The sequence below is a fragment of the Balaenoptera borealis genome (assembly GCF_965194805.1).
Source record: "Balaenoptera borealis genome assembly, chromosome: 6".
NCBI lineage: Eukaryota > Metazoa > Chordata > Mammalia > Artiodactyla > Balaenopteridae > Balaenoptera > Balaenoptera borealis.
The window spans coordinates 32,690,718-32,706,501 of NC_138863.1; the positions used below are offsets into that span (position 1 = coordinate 32,690,718).

General features: G+C 33.1%; 1 protein-coding gene across 5 annotated transcripts in view; it reads right to left on the reverse strand.

The window, feature by feature from the left end:
• Nucleotides 1–15,784, reverse strand: part of CARF (calcium responsive transcription factor) — a 94,635-nt gene that overhangs the window by 55,176 nt on the left and 23,675 nt on the right. For all 5 annotated transcript variants that reach the window (XM_082397061.1, XM_082397065.1, XM_082397064.1 and 2 more), the window contains 6 exons: nt 13,886–14,075; nt 9,213–9,333; nt 6,649–6,792; nt 5,065–5,298; nt 3,221–3,383; nt 2,188–2,251 (listed from right to left, as the gene is read on the reverse strand). In XM_082397061.1, the coding sequence (XP_082253187.1) occupies nt 2,188–2,251; nt 3,221–3,383; nt 5,065–5,298; nt 6,649–6,792; nt 9,213–9,333; nt 13,886–14,075 (916 nt within the window). The remainder of the gene's footprint in view (nt 1–2,187; nt 2,252–3,220; nt 3,384–5,064; nt 5,299–6,648; nt 6,793–9,212; nt 9,334–13,885; nt 14,076–15,784) is intronic.

Genomic DNA, 15,784 nt, shown 5'->3' on the forward strand with positions numbered 1-15,784 from the left:
TGTAAAATCTCTAATTCAAACATCCCATTCTCTGATCACAACCTCTATTCTTCCAGGGATTTTGCTCAGGTACTCTACTACAATTGTGCTTCAACTTCATGTGGACCTCCAGTTAACTAATTCCTCAGTTTTCTTCAGATCCATCACTGTCTTCCTTAATAAAATTCTCTCCCCCTCCAGCTTAGAGTCCTGGGCTTATAATTTTAGTCACTCTCTTGCAAATACCTTAAACTCCCTTTCCTCTCCGTCCTTTGGTCATAACGCCCTGGTAAAATCCTAATTCTGGATGAAAATGGCTTCCAGGGCCTATACATGTAAAGCTGACTGTCACTGAAGAAGAAATTCGCTGCCACTACTAACACCAATTCCTGATCATCAGCCTCAATAAGACCTTCATGTATATGACAATCTTATAATGTTTCTCTCACTCTATATCAGGGAGGATGTTAAATCTCCATTTTCCTCAAATCTTGGTCACCTTCCTGTGATCTTTTCTCATTCTTAACACTCTTACTTAAAGAGAAAAGAGAAGCTATCACATAGAAATGTACTCAACTTCCCATCACCAAACGTATCAAATACCTTCATCTTCATCTATCTCTTCAGGTCTCTCCTGTCCTAACACACCTTGCCTCAACCCCATACTCCCTTCATAGCAAACTTTTTGAAGAAGTGGTCCACACTGTTTCTGCTTTTTTATTCATCTCCCATTCACTCTTCAGCCACGCCAATATGGGTTCCTTCCAATCTACCTCATTGAAATGACTCTGGTACTCACGCTTTTCCAAACTTGATCTCAGGATCTTTTTCTCTCCCCTGCTACCAATACCCCACTCTTATGCCAGTGTTGCTGAGCTCAGTAAATGCCACTGTCAGTCAGTTGCTCATGGAAGAAACTCAGGAGTCATCCCAGATCATTCCCACTCTTTTACCTCCTACACCTATTCAATCAATAACCAAGGCCTTTGAATTGAATTTTTAAAATAACTCTTAAATCTGCCTAATTCTAGTATAAATGTCACCAACTGTAATCTATACCACTATCACCTTTCACTTGGACAGCTGAAAGGGCCTCCTAAACCTATTTTGTTTAACCAGTTTTATCTCTAAGCATTGTCTATACTTTACACTAGCTTTCTTAAGTTCCTTGGACACGGCAAGCACTTTCTTGCTCAGCCTTCAAACATGCTATTCCTTTGATTGGCAAATTCCTATTCATTCTTCAGTTCTCAGTTTAAAAGTTACTTTCTCAAGTGTCCCTTCCCTACTCTCCAGACTAAGTTGCATGTCTCTATCACCGTTCCCATACAATTTGGCACAATTCTCTCATGGCACTATTCATAAGAGTAATTCATTAGAATATACTGTAGTGCCTTTTTCTCTTGCTAACCTTTAAATTCAATGAAGTAAGAAACTTACTTTTTTTTTAGGCTCAGCATTCATCACACTGAGTTAATATACACAGAACAAATGAATAATTCTAAAGACTTTGTGAGTTATTTTATAGGCAAAGTGACTCTTAAAGGTTAATAAGCCAAAGAATAAAAACAATTGTACTGTGTATAATTATTAATTTATTCTAAAGCATCTATTTAGGTGTTAACTTTTTAGAAGCCATTATGCTAAGAACTAGGTATATTAATTTGAATAAAATATGATTCTCAAATCATAATGAAAGATACATATGCATAAACAAAGGATACCATGTTAAATGCAAAGATAAATACAAAAGAGTGAATATCCATCTTTACATAGGGGGTGAAGTTAAGAGAGCATTTAAAGCCAAAGAGATTGCTATGTGAGTAATGAGAGGAGTTTGCCTTGCAGAAGAGGAGAAAAGACATTTCTAGAAGAGACATTTCTAGACAAAGACATTTCTAGAAGAGAGAACAAAAGGGTTGAAATAAGCTTGGAATATTGAGAGAGCAAAGGCGTAAGAACATATGAGAAAAAGCAAACCATACAAAAAAAACCATACCAAAAAAAAAAAAAAAAAAGCTGATTATATAGGAGGAAATTTAAATAGCTGGAAGTATTTTAATAAATCCTAACATAGCTGCTCTTGCCTCTTTGGGACATGGTTTCCTTATCCATAAATTAGACGAGATAAATTAGATAACATCTTAAATGTCTTCCAATTTTAACACTGTTTGATTTTATATCTTAGAAGTATTCAAGATACCCTACCTTCTGCAAGTGTAACTGTCACAGTCTCTCTGAGAATATTCCCACTATCTGTAGTCCATTGAAGCTGAAATGGGAACATTTACTTCAGTAAAAAGAACAAAGCATTTATTTTGAAAACTATTTTAAAACAGCAATGCAACTGTCATATCTTATTCAGTCATAGTATAAATGCGCTTTATTCTGTAATTACTCTCTTTACTTGTTCACATTCTCAAAGCATTAAGTATATTTAACTATGCAAATAAATTAGCTTCCTAAGGTCAGATAGCAAGAATGTGGATAGCAAGTGTAGATGGCAAAGACTACTGCTAACCAAATCTGTTTTAGTTCCTGAATTTTGGATAGTGAATAACTAAGAGTTTTGGATAGAAAAGAATAGTAGCTCTAGCTTTAAAAAATCTCAATCTATTCAGTTACTGAATTTAGAGAGTAAAAATGTATAGAGAAAAGGATACTGCTACTTGAGATTTTAATGCCAAAATCACTGCTTGTATTACAATTAGTAGTTTCTGGGTAACTACATTAATCTCTTCAGATTAGGCAAAATTTTCATAGAAATGGCCACTTATCTGGAGAAAGCTACAGTATCACAGTATGAGGTAAACTTTATATCCATAGATGGCATATAGAACCAACATCATCACTTTGTGTATTCAAGTCTGAACTATTCTATTTAAACTTGTTCTATTTAAATTTTAAAAAGAGGTGGAGATATACACAGTATGTACTCAATAAATTATCTGTTAAATGAATAAGATATACTTTTTACAGAGATAATATGTGTTGATATTTAAGTGAAGATTACTATTGTTATTATAGTCAGGGTTGGAAATTCGCTGTTATTTCTTCTTGTGAGAGTAATAAAAAATATTTTAGTCAAATCATCATCTGAGAGTTCATAGTGTTCACATTTTGAGAAAAAGATACTACTATTTTTCCTTACATCACAGTTACTTATATGGCCTAATAGCAATCATGCATCAGCTGAGAAAGATTGTTGTAATAAAACAAGGAATTACAGTTGTAATCATACCGTTGCTGGAATAATCTCTGAGTTATATACATTATCTCCATTTCTCAAGGATTTCTGTACCTCATGGATGTGATTTTTTATATCATTTACAGTTGGAAAAAAGGATAAATTATGTCTTTCAGGTACCTCATCAGGTTTGAACAGTTCCCTTTCCACAAATTTTCTATGGAGAATATAAAATAGAATAAAAACATAAACAATCTAGCAATCTAATTCAGATCAAATGACAAAGATTCTCTTTTAGTATAAACTTCTGTAAAGTATGGTTTACAGCTTTATAAGTAATTTATATTTTTCCACTTTTTTCCCATACATTAAGTCATGGAATTCATGCAGATTAAAGAAATGTAATATTTTCATTGGTTAAACACCTATATATCTTAGAATGAGCTTTGATATTTTTACGAATTTAACGAAATCAGTATTTTCAATTTAAATATAACATGTTTTTGAGTGCTTACTATGCCAGGCACTGTATGAACACTTCACATCTAGTATCTCCTTTAACTCATACTATAATCCTGTGAGGTAGGTATAATTATCATTCCCACTTTACAGATGAGAGAACTGAGGGCTACAGAAGTTAAGTATTGCGTTGGCCAAAAAGTTCGTTCGGGTTTTTGTACGCTGTTAGGGAAAAATCCGAATGAACTTTTTGGCCAAACCAATAATTTTCCCAAAGTTATACACCTAGCTAGTAAGAGAGACTGGGCCTATACCAAAGTTATGCATATAAACATCATGTTTCATTGCTTTCAAAAGTCATCAATTAATATATGAAATATGTCTGCTCAAATTTTACAAGTAGACAAATGAGAAGACAGAAATAAAAGGCAGCATTGCCATACGATGGTTATAAAAAATAGAGATATAAAAGAAATGATAAAATTCAATATATATATTCTTTGTGCATTACATTCAGTAGACCATATTGAAGAGCTGTATTATACCTCTGTTTTTACAATATAGGTTTAGTAAAATAGTGGATGGCTTACCAAACTTTGGCTCTGTTCTAAGAATGCCCCAATGGAAATAAACATAAAATGTCTAAGAAAGCTGCTAAATAGAAAAGTCATGTATTAATTAAGAAATAATCCTGGGAAATACTCATTGTATTGTTCAGATCAGACTACACAATAACCAGCAGGAATAAGGTCAGTTAAGTAGCAGAAATCATGCTGGAGAGCACAGGCTGTAGAGTCAGACCTAGATTTCAGTTCTGCCTGTGTATCTTTAACCACTCTCAGTCTCCATTTCCTCATCTGCAGAATGAGGATAAATACACAAACTTCGTGAGTCATAAGAATAAATGAGATCATGCCTATAAGTGCTTAGCACAATAGCTGGCACACACATACTAAGTGCCACATAATAATAATAATAATTATTATATCCTGAGTATCAATAAAATTAGACCAGAGTACTATCTATAAAATTTCATTAAACAAAAAAACTATCCACATTCTTTTGTTGTAATAAAATTTAATTGCATTTCAAATAGGTTAAAACAAGTATCTTGGCCCACGTTTTAAAATCTTTTCTACAAATTTTTTTTCTGTAAAGGTATTTAGTACATAATTCAATGTATGTATCATTTAGAAATAGTCCAATTTGCCAAATCTGAATATGGAATATCTCAAATGAGTAGTTCGAATCATTACTTATGGCTTGCCAAGCATCTGCAGAAAAATGATCATTTCATAAATAAGATTATTTTAATAAATTAATAAACTATATTCCTTATCTACTCTGATAGCATATATCCTGGAAAATGTCTATAATGTTAAGTGTATTACTTAAACCAACAAACAGAAATGAAAAAGAACAATTTGTTTCTACTGTACCTTAGCTGTTTCCTTACTGCATACACTTGTTGTATTCCCTGTGATACTAATTCTTGAATTTTATGTGCTACTTGAGGATGTAGACGTGAGGGTAATGTACAGTTCTCATCTCTAACTGCAGTTTCCTCTTCTTCAAGAGAAGACATAGGAAAAGAGGAAGGCGATAAAGGGAGGCAGGGAGTCTCTAATTCATGATACTGATGAGCTTGCTGCGTAGGTAACTGTACATACCACCTGACAAGAAAAAATATTTAAAATTATATTACTAGACAAAGGCAAGAATCATAGTTACTTATGTTAATACTCATCAGGAGAAGGAATCATCTTTTAAGAAAAATTATATGATTATATCATATTAAATAAATATAAATTTAAAAATTTTAAGTAAATAAAAATAAAATATAAATAAAAGTTAAAATGTCCTCTCAACTCTTCTAAGATTGGCTTTATACCCAATTAAATAAAAATCTTTATAATCCTTTATAGACTTTTACTATGTCCTTAAAGTTAAGGAGGGTGCAAGATTTAGGTATACATGAAAATGGTATTTAAAATTTCATATTAAGTAAACTTTACCTCAAAATAATGAGATTTTAAAATCATCATCTTTTGAATTGTGTATTTTCCCATTCTTCTACCATTTTGTTCCCAAATTACAACTTCTGTGTTGTACGTATAATCCTCCTAACCAAAGAGTGGATATAATTTAGTGCCTACGAAGATTGAGCTATGTGAGAGAATCTTCTCAGACAGGAACTCAACATACTGCCCCCATAGCACTCCAGCTCCTTTTGCCCCAATGAGCAAGAGAATCAACTAAAAGGTGAACGCAGATTTCTTACAGCCATGCAGTAAAACAGATTCTAGGAAAATGAACTGATCTGATAGGATACAGTTTTAATAAATATCTTTATACAAAATGCTTACACTGTCTGATACTGCATGAAACGGAGCCTACTTAAAAATTATACAAAATGTTCTCCAAACTGAAGAGTCTAATTATTGACTGTATTTTTCATATATCTGAAACTTTTTCTAAAGAGCACACAAAAACTATATTCCATACACTTAACCCCCTTATAAATTCTTCACCTGGACCAGTACATAAAGGAAAGTAAGAAAGAAAGCTAATATTTCTTATTTAAAACCTGAAGCATAAAAGATATAAAATGGAATTTTATATAGGGCTTAGAATTCATATCTGGCTGCCATAAGTAATCAAAGATGGGTTTAAAAAATATATGTAGGTAATTGTAAGTTCAGTTCCTAATAAGTACCTGAAAAAACGTACTAAATATATAATAAAATGTGTTGCTAAATATGTATTTATCATTTGGGGAAAAAACTTCCACATGGTATAAAGAATTCTTTGGTTAAAATTATCCACATTTGGATGATAAACTCAATGGCTTACACAGTGGCAAATCATTTTAATACCTAGAGAGCTACTAATAAGACATCTATCTACCTTATAAAAACCATTTCTTAATAATTGGAAAACATAATATAATTTCTCTTATTACAGAATTCTTCCAAATGGAGCGAAGTAATTTGTAAAATAAAAGAACAATATAAATGTCATACCTAAGAACACCACCAGCATCTACCAAGTTCTTCTTTAGCATGTTAAAGGCTTTCTCCTGCTCCGTTCGGATTATTTTCCTGTCAATTTTGGGGTCTGTAGGAACTCTATATTCAGGAAATTTCTGTACCTTTTTAATGTAAATCCTTTTTATAAGAAAAAGAAGAATTTTTTTCATTATACTATAACCTCAAGACTAACTTATCAACCACAAGTTTACTTTAGCGTTAAAGTTTAGAGAAAATTCGATTAATCTAGAAAGCATTCAGATAATTATGTGAAAGATATGCCATATTTTCAGTGTATAATACTCAGCAAGTTAACAATAATCATTACTTTAGTAAAAATGTCTAAATATTATGAATATTAACTTTTTTTTTTCTGGATCTGTCTCTTCTTCATTCTCCCGGAAGCTGTGAACACCTCACACCTGGATTACTTTAATACCCGCCTTCTGGAGCCTCTAGGCCTCCAGCCTTCCATTTCTTAAATCCACTAGATATACCAATGTCACAATAATTCTTTGCATTTGTACTTCTCTGTTGAAGAATCTATCTGCTCTTTAATCAAGCACAAATTTATTAGCAGCATTCAAGGCGCTCTATATGATTCTAATTTATTTACCCATCTTTTCATCACTTCAAATATAAAATTGCTTTTCCTGTGAAGTTTATCATCTCAATGTTCCTTCCTCCTCTGATACCAAATATACAATCATGCTATATCTTTCTTTATATCATTCTCCTACCCTACGATATCTTCCTTCTAATTCTCTGCCTACCAAATTCAATCTAAACTTCAGTATCCAAGTTAAGTTCCATTTTCTTTCCTGTTAATGAGTTTGCTAGGATATATTCCTTCTCTGAAGACAGGTAATCCACACATTTAACATTATATACAATACTATTATGTTCTCTTATAGTTTGTTGCTTCCTGATCTACCCCAACAATATTTTAAGTTTCCCATGATTAAGTAAAATCATATACCTCTTTTAGTCTCCCCTCCTTCCCATGGCACCCAATGTTGTTGCTGGGCACAGAGCAGATACTCAAAAAGTACTTATAGAATGATAGAGGATAAAATTATCTCTTCACGTATAGAGATTTTCTCCCAAGTTATAACTAAAGTTCTACATTGCTCATATTTAAAAGCAATGTTTTGTTTAATGGTCTACACTGCTTATATTTAAAAGCAAAGTTTTGTTTAATGATCAGGTTTAAATATTGTCTCAAGTTAACATTATCACATTAAACATGAAAAGCCTTCTTAACTGGCTTTAAAAACTTCTTGAGAATGCTGAGGTTTGTGATATGAGATGTAATGCTAAAATAAAATGTTTCAAAGCTCAACTAAATCCAACCTTTACGTGTTATTTTAAAATTTTATATTATGATTTAAAACACTTTCAATGTGTGAAAAAAGAATATTAGTAAAGTACATTACAAAAATCTTTTATTGGTGCACATTATTCATTCTCAGCCAGAGCAATGACTACTCAGTAGTCCTATTCTACCTAAAACTTACTGTGTTGGTCTTCTACATTTCTGGTATGAATATAATTGGTAAAATCACTCTACAAAGCAACTCTGCAACACCTGTCAACATTTAAAAAGAACACAACACTTGCCCTAGCAATTTCATTTCAAGGAATTTATTCCATCAATATACTTACACAAGTGTACAAATAGGTACAATGTTATTAGTTGCAGCTTTGTATATAATAATAAAGAATATTTTCCAGAGCCTACAGGTCCATTGTTGGAGGACTAATTAAGTAAATGATAATTCATCTATAAATGGAATATTATATGGCTATTAAAAAGGAACCATGAAAATAACATAATTTATATGTCAATTTTATCTCACTTTTTAAAATCAGTTGATCAATCAATAAAAAGAAGTAATCGGTTCATTTAAATACAGACATGGAGCCAACTTTGAGATATACTGGGAATGAAAAAAAAATAGAGTAAAACAAGGTCCTACTGTATAGCACAGGGAACTATATCAATATCCTGTGATAAACCATAATGGAAAAGAATATGAAGAAGAATATTTATACGTATAACTGAATCACTTTGCTGTACAGCAGAAATTAACACAACATTGTAAATCAACTATACATCAATAAAATTTTTTTTAAAAATGTAGAGTAGTATATATCTCTACATTCACACTAGTATGAAGCATAATAGCTGTGCAGCAAATAACTACAATAGGCATTCAGAATGGAAATATATCAATGTGAATTCATAGCTGGAAAGAAGGTATGCTACTACCCAAATTTAAGGAAAGAAAATATTAGTAATCTTTACTGAGATCTTCAACATTTATGACAGTAGAGTATATACCTATATGCATATACACAGAATATCTCAAGAAACTGAGGTTACTCAAGAAACTGGTAAGAGTTGTTGCCCTAAAGTGGGACATAGGAAGCAGGGGTAAGAGGAAACAGATTTCACTGTATGCTTTTGGCACTGCTTAAACTTAATAAAAATGTGCATATTAGCTATTCAAAAATAAGTACTTAATAAAAAAGAAATAAAAGAAAATAAAGCTTACCGGGCTGGACAAGTAGCTTTGTAGAGCTGACAAGACCTGCTTTCCTGCTCACTGATTTTTTTTAACTGGAAACCTTTTCTTCTTGGCCCATACTGACACTCCATTACCACAGCTCTACTCCCTGTGGGCCAAAACCAACTATTGATATTTAATTCAAGTATCCATCTGTTCTGGATACTAGATTAAAAATAACTTGGTGGTGGCAATGACAAAATCTATACTTCCAATTATACAACCTTAAGGAAAGAAAACATCAGTAAGACTTACTAAGATGTACAAACACATAAATTTAAAAGTTTATTGTAATAGTTACCAAATGTACCACATTATGGTAAGGAAATTAGCAAATACCACATTTACTGACTGTCAACTGGTATTTACATATGTATGGTTTTTAATAATAAAATTTACTACTTTATAAGTAGAAATTAGCAAATGCTACATTTGTTAGTAAATATTAATATCATTTAAAATTTTACTTCCTTTTATAATTACTTATTTCCTTATTTCTATTTGAGCTGTTAGAATAATGTGATTACCAGCCTCTAAGATGGCTCCCAATGATCCCTGCCTCTTAGTACTCATGTCCTTGGTAATCCCCTCCCCTTGAGCATGAGCTAGACTTACTAACTTACTTCTACTGAACATGGCAGAAGTGACAGGATGTTATTTTTGATATTAGGTTATAAAAAGACTGTGACTTCCATCTTGGGTACTTTCTTGCTCTTGCTTGGATTGCTCTCTCCAGGTGAAATAAGATATCATGTGGTGAGACAGCTCTGTGAAGAGGCCCACCTGGCAAGGAATAAGCCCTGCCAACAGCCACATGAGTAAGCGTGGAAGCAGATCCTCCCCCAGTCAAGTCCTGAGACGACGGCAGATCCAGCCAACATCTTAATTGCAGTCTTGTGAGAGAACCTGGGGCAGAACCACCTTGTTAAGCTGCTCTTGGATTCCTGACCCATAGAAACTGTGAGACAATAAATGTTTGTTGTTTTCAACCACCACATTTGGGGTAATTTGTTACAGTGCCATAGATAACACAAATAAGCAGATGTGAAAACTATACAATTTAAGATTTTAAGTTGGATATCCTAATCTATGTAGGGTACAGCAAACTTTTCAAATATAAAACCCAAAACCCCAGGGACTTCCCTGATGGTCCAGTGATAGAATCCGCCTTCCAATGCAGGGGACACAGGTTCGATCGCTGGTCGGGGAACTAAGATCTCACATGTCGCAGGGCAAGCAACGACAGAACCCACGCGTTCTAGAGCTCACGCGCTCTAGAGTCCACGCATCACAACCAGAGCGCCCACGAGCCGCAACCACTGAGCCTACACGCTCTAGAGCCTGCACGGCACAACTAGAGAGAAGCCCACGTGCCGCAACGAAGAGCCCGCCTGCCGCAAGAAAGATCCCACGTGCCACAACTAAGACCCAATGCAGCCAATTAAATAAATAAATATACATTTTAAAAAAAACCCGAAAAACACCAATCATGAATTAAAATGTTGATAAGGCTGAACTAACTTCTTCTAAATGATGGTAAAAGGAAAATCAGTTTGAGAAACAGTATTTTATAATACATAAAACAAATAATTAATATGCAGACTATAAAGAACCATAAATAATTTTAAAATAAAAATAAAAACTAACTACCAAACAGAAAAATGGGCAAAGACTATGAACAGGCAATTCAGAAAGAAAACAAAAGGATATTAAATAAACAATAAAAAGACGCTCCACTTCACTAGTAAACAGGAAAACGCAAGTTGAAACAATACTAAGGACTTCTCTGGTGGCGCAGTGGTTAAGAGTCCACCTGCCAATGCAGGAGACACGGGTTCGAGTCCTGGTCCGGGAAGATCTCACATGCCGCAGAGCAACTAAGCCCGTGCGCCACAACTACTGAGCCTGTGCTCTAGAGCCCGCGAGCCACAACTACTGAAGCCCGCACGCCTAGAGCCCGTGCTCCGCAACGAGAAGCCACCGCAATGAGAAGCCCGCACACCACAACGAAGAGTAGCCCCCGCTCACCACAACTACAGAAAGCCCATGTGCAGCAACAAAGACTCAACACAGCCAAAAATTACTGAATTAATTAATTAGTTTAAAAAAATAAAACAATAGTAAGATACTCTCTCACTCTTCAAATTGGTAAACATAAAAAATTTGACAATACTCTAAAATAACTGAATCCACTGATCAATCTTACAGTTAAAAATGCTACATAGGTAATGATAAGAAGTACACAGCACACCTATGAAGTATTCTCACAAAATACTTTAATCAAGATTAAATCTTCATTTAATCAAACTCAAACATCTAACAGATTACAGGAAATACAGGAGATAAAAGAACATGTTAAAAAACACCAGAGATAGAATCAGCAAAATCCTGAATATGGCAGAGTGTACAGGACAAACTACCTGGGGGAAAAGAGGAGAGAAATTTTTAGATGAGAAGAAACTTAACCAAATTTGATCCATAAACTTGGTTTGCATGTGAATTTATACAAACCTCTGCAAAAAGAATTATGATAAGTGGAGAAATGTGAACAATGGACAACTTATGATATTAAGAAATTACTGTTTGGACTTCCTTGGTGGTCCAGTGGTTAACACTCCATGTTTCCACTGCAGGGGGCGTTGGGGAACTAAGATCCCACATGCCATGCAGCGTGGCCAGAAAATTAAAAATTAAAACATTAAAAAAAAAAAAGAAATTACTGTTAATTCCTTTTAAGTGGGATAATGGGATATCCTTATATTTCAGATATATACTTTAATACCTATTATATACTTTAGTAATTATAGATGAAACGATATCTGGAATTTCCTCTAAAATCATCTTTAGTAATTATAGATGAAATGATATCTGGAATTTCCTGAAGAAATGGGTAGGGGTATAAATGACACAAGATTGACCACATGCTGATACTTGTTGAAGCTGGATGATGCATACACAGAGTTATGAGATTTCATACATTATTACCTCCACTTTGATATGCATATGAAAATTCCCATAGCATAAAGATTTTTTTAAATCTGACAATGTCAAATCATAGAATGAATGCGGGAAAGGGAAATTTTCATACATTGCTCAAAGGACTAAAAATTGATACAGGTTGTCAATCCCTCACGTATGATTCTCATATTTAAAAAGCATGGAAAACAAAATTTTTTGGAATACATTTGGCTGCAAAACCTGACCTGAACTTTATGAGGCTATTTATAGTCTTTATTCCTTTTAGTGTGGCTATGCATAATGAATTACTGTGTTTGATTATGTGATATTGTCTATAGAATACTTGCTAGGAGTATTCTGTAATATTACCATATTACAGTCCAAAAATACAGAATTCTGAAATACATTTGGTAAAAAAAAGTTTAGAGAAGAGATTTTGGACCTGAACACCACCTCAGAGAGCAACTTGAGATAATCTTGTAAAGTAATTCCACTTTAATGAACACACTCTAGTAAACTACTTACAACCTTCCAACAGAAAACATGTATCATGGAGGTTAGACCATAGAATTTTTTGTAATATTGAAAATCTGGAAACAACCTAAATGATCATTAGTAGAAAAATAATTGCAGTTTGGTCATATGTTGGAATGACCAAATTTAAGTAATAGATTATTATATAATGTTAAATTATATAATAATTAAATTGGGTTAACTAGAATTTATAATTATCAATATGGATAGATTTCAAAAATAAGAATGAGTGAAAAATTTACCTAAGAATATCTATAGTTTATTACTTACATATACTTTAAAATGTTCAAAACAATAAAATATATTATTATAAATACAAACATGTATGATAAAGTATAAAAATACACACCAAATTCATGTAGTAGCTGCCTGAGGAGAGTTAAGAAGGGATTTGAACTGGGGAGGAGAATAAAACCTGGGCAGAAGCGGTTACATTTATCTCAGCTTCCTCTAAGTAGTTCTCTTTACCCTCAGAGGTCCAGGATGAGGCTGCAACTCTTCCAGTGGAATCAATGCCCCCATATTTCTGAAATAAATCACTTATTCTTAGGTTCTTTGAGGTCTGACTAGTCCTAGGGTGACTCTCTGGGAATTGTTTGAAACTCTACTGCTTTAGTAAACACTAGCCCAGTGTTTGAGAATGCTGTATGTAACATACCTGATACTTGAGAACCCTAATATTAGAATTCTATATAATAACTCCAGATTGTATACCAGTTCTATACAGTAACTCCTGAGTTATACACTATATAAAATGGACACCGATTTTTTTCCCAAAAGACAAATCAAAAGAGAAGGAGAGACTATCAGGATTGGATGGAAAAAAAAAAAAAAAACCCAACCAGCTATACACATTTAAAATAATAAAATTGCTCTATGGTTTGATTTTTATTAAATAGGTCTACGCGGAATTTAAATATTTTTTACTTTCTATTTTTCAGTATGAAGTATTATTTATTTACCCTAATATACTAAAATACAATTTTACAACATAAAATAATTCGTTATATTTACTGTAAGTTTTCTTTTTAGTTTAATACACATTTTCAACAATTAACAGTCAGTTGTCATCTACCAAAATGAAAATGTTATCACCTTAGGAAAACCACATTTTCACAATGGATCATGGCTGCTGCTGAACTTTTTAAAATAAATCTTTAAAAAAGTACCTGCATTGACAAATGGGATTCCATCATATGGGACATACTGGGATTTCCACATCAAGCGTGTAGCTGGCTTGGCTGGGCTTGGAGATTGGCGGGTCCCCCAAACACTCTGTGTTTGCTGCTTGTGAAATGTTAGGACACTTTCTAATTCAGTCTCACTTACACAGTAGCCACGGTATGAATCTCCTATTTTCTGCATGTAGAAATTCACACACACATATCACTCATTCAGATATACATTTCTTACTTCCATTTTATGGTTCCATTCTTGTTCTTTATTCTTTAGCTCCCAATTTTAACTTCCACCTTGCTAATATATTTTTAAGTATTTTTGTAAGCTGTCTTAAATTCTTCCCGAAATAAGGCAAGGTATAAACAAATCATGTAAATAAATTGATAGTATCTATCCACAACCTTGTGAGTATCCCTCAACTAGAAGAAAAGCTTTTTCTATACCCAGAGAAATTTTTTAACTGTGATCTCTTAAACTGAAATGCATTTAGACCTAGAATTGATTCCATGTATGTTTCTCCCTTATAGGGAATAAGAGCAGAGATGTGGAATAGAGATCTTTTTCCTCCTAATTAGACTAAACATTTCACCTGGCAAGAATACATTTAACAAAAGGAAGGTATCAACATACTGTTGTAGGTATACTTTGAGCCATAATAAAAAGAGATATTCTGATTCCAAACAATACATTATCTACAATTTCCCCTAAAAATAACGAAAATGCCTATGCTTATGAATTTTCTTCTAGCCTAGATATTTCCTCATCAAAATATCCCTACAAATAAAAGTAGGAACATAAAGTCTAGCTATAGCATTTTTTTACAAATAAAATGAATACAGCATATAATGTTAATAAAAGGAAAAATTCAGAATTAGTACAATGCAGTCAGGCCCATATCAGGAGATAAAAGTTTAATGCAGTATTGAAATTTGTCCAACTAATAGATTTTGGTCAAATCTAAAAAATGTCTATAAGAAAAATACCTTTAAATGGAAATTCAAAAAGTAAGAAGGACTACTAAACAATATTTTTAAGCAAAATGCAGAAAATATTTCTTCAGCCATTAACCAAAAATGTTTTTCACTATTGATATAGCTTGGAGAAAAAGAATCCTTCACTCTTTGAGATAATTCAGGCTGTTGGACAGTTTTAACTAATTTCTTACAAGATATATGATGTTAGATAAGCTACACAATGTACCATGGTGTAAAATGAAGTAATTTGGCCACATAATTGCTAATGCTTTAATGTCCATAGCATTTCATGAAGTTTATAATAATGATTTTAAAAACCCTCATCAAATGACAAGAATAGTACCTTTAGGAAACCACTGAAAAACTATGACTAACAAAAAGTGTGAGGGGAAAAAAAATCTTACTGTCTATACATACATACGTACATAACATTTAGAAAAGCAACAACAGTGATAATGTCCTAACAAATGTAATACATCATTAGACTTCATGATTAGAAATTTTCTCAAAATACTAAAACTCAAGTAATGTTTTTCCTTGCCATATTTTAAGATTTGTTTAAAACAACGAAGCATTTTAATAATTAAATACTCATTACCATGTATGGTTTATATGTAGAAGCGCATGGTCCTTTTCCTCAAAAAGTGTATAGTCGAAAAGGTATATAATAGTGAACAACCCAAGCTAGCAAATAATTAAGAATGGTAATGGTAATAATTATCAAAGAATTTTAAGAGATAAATAGGGACTTCCTTGGTGGCGCAGTGGATAAGACTCCGCGCTCCCAATGCAGGGGGCCCCAGGTTCGATCCCTGGTTGGGGAACTAGATCCCACATGCATGCCGCAACTAAGAGTTCACATTGTCACAACTAAGGAGCCCATGAGCTGCAACTAAGGAGCCCGCCTGCTGCAAC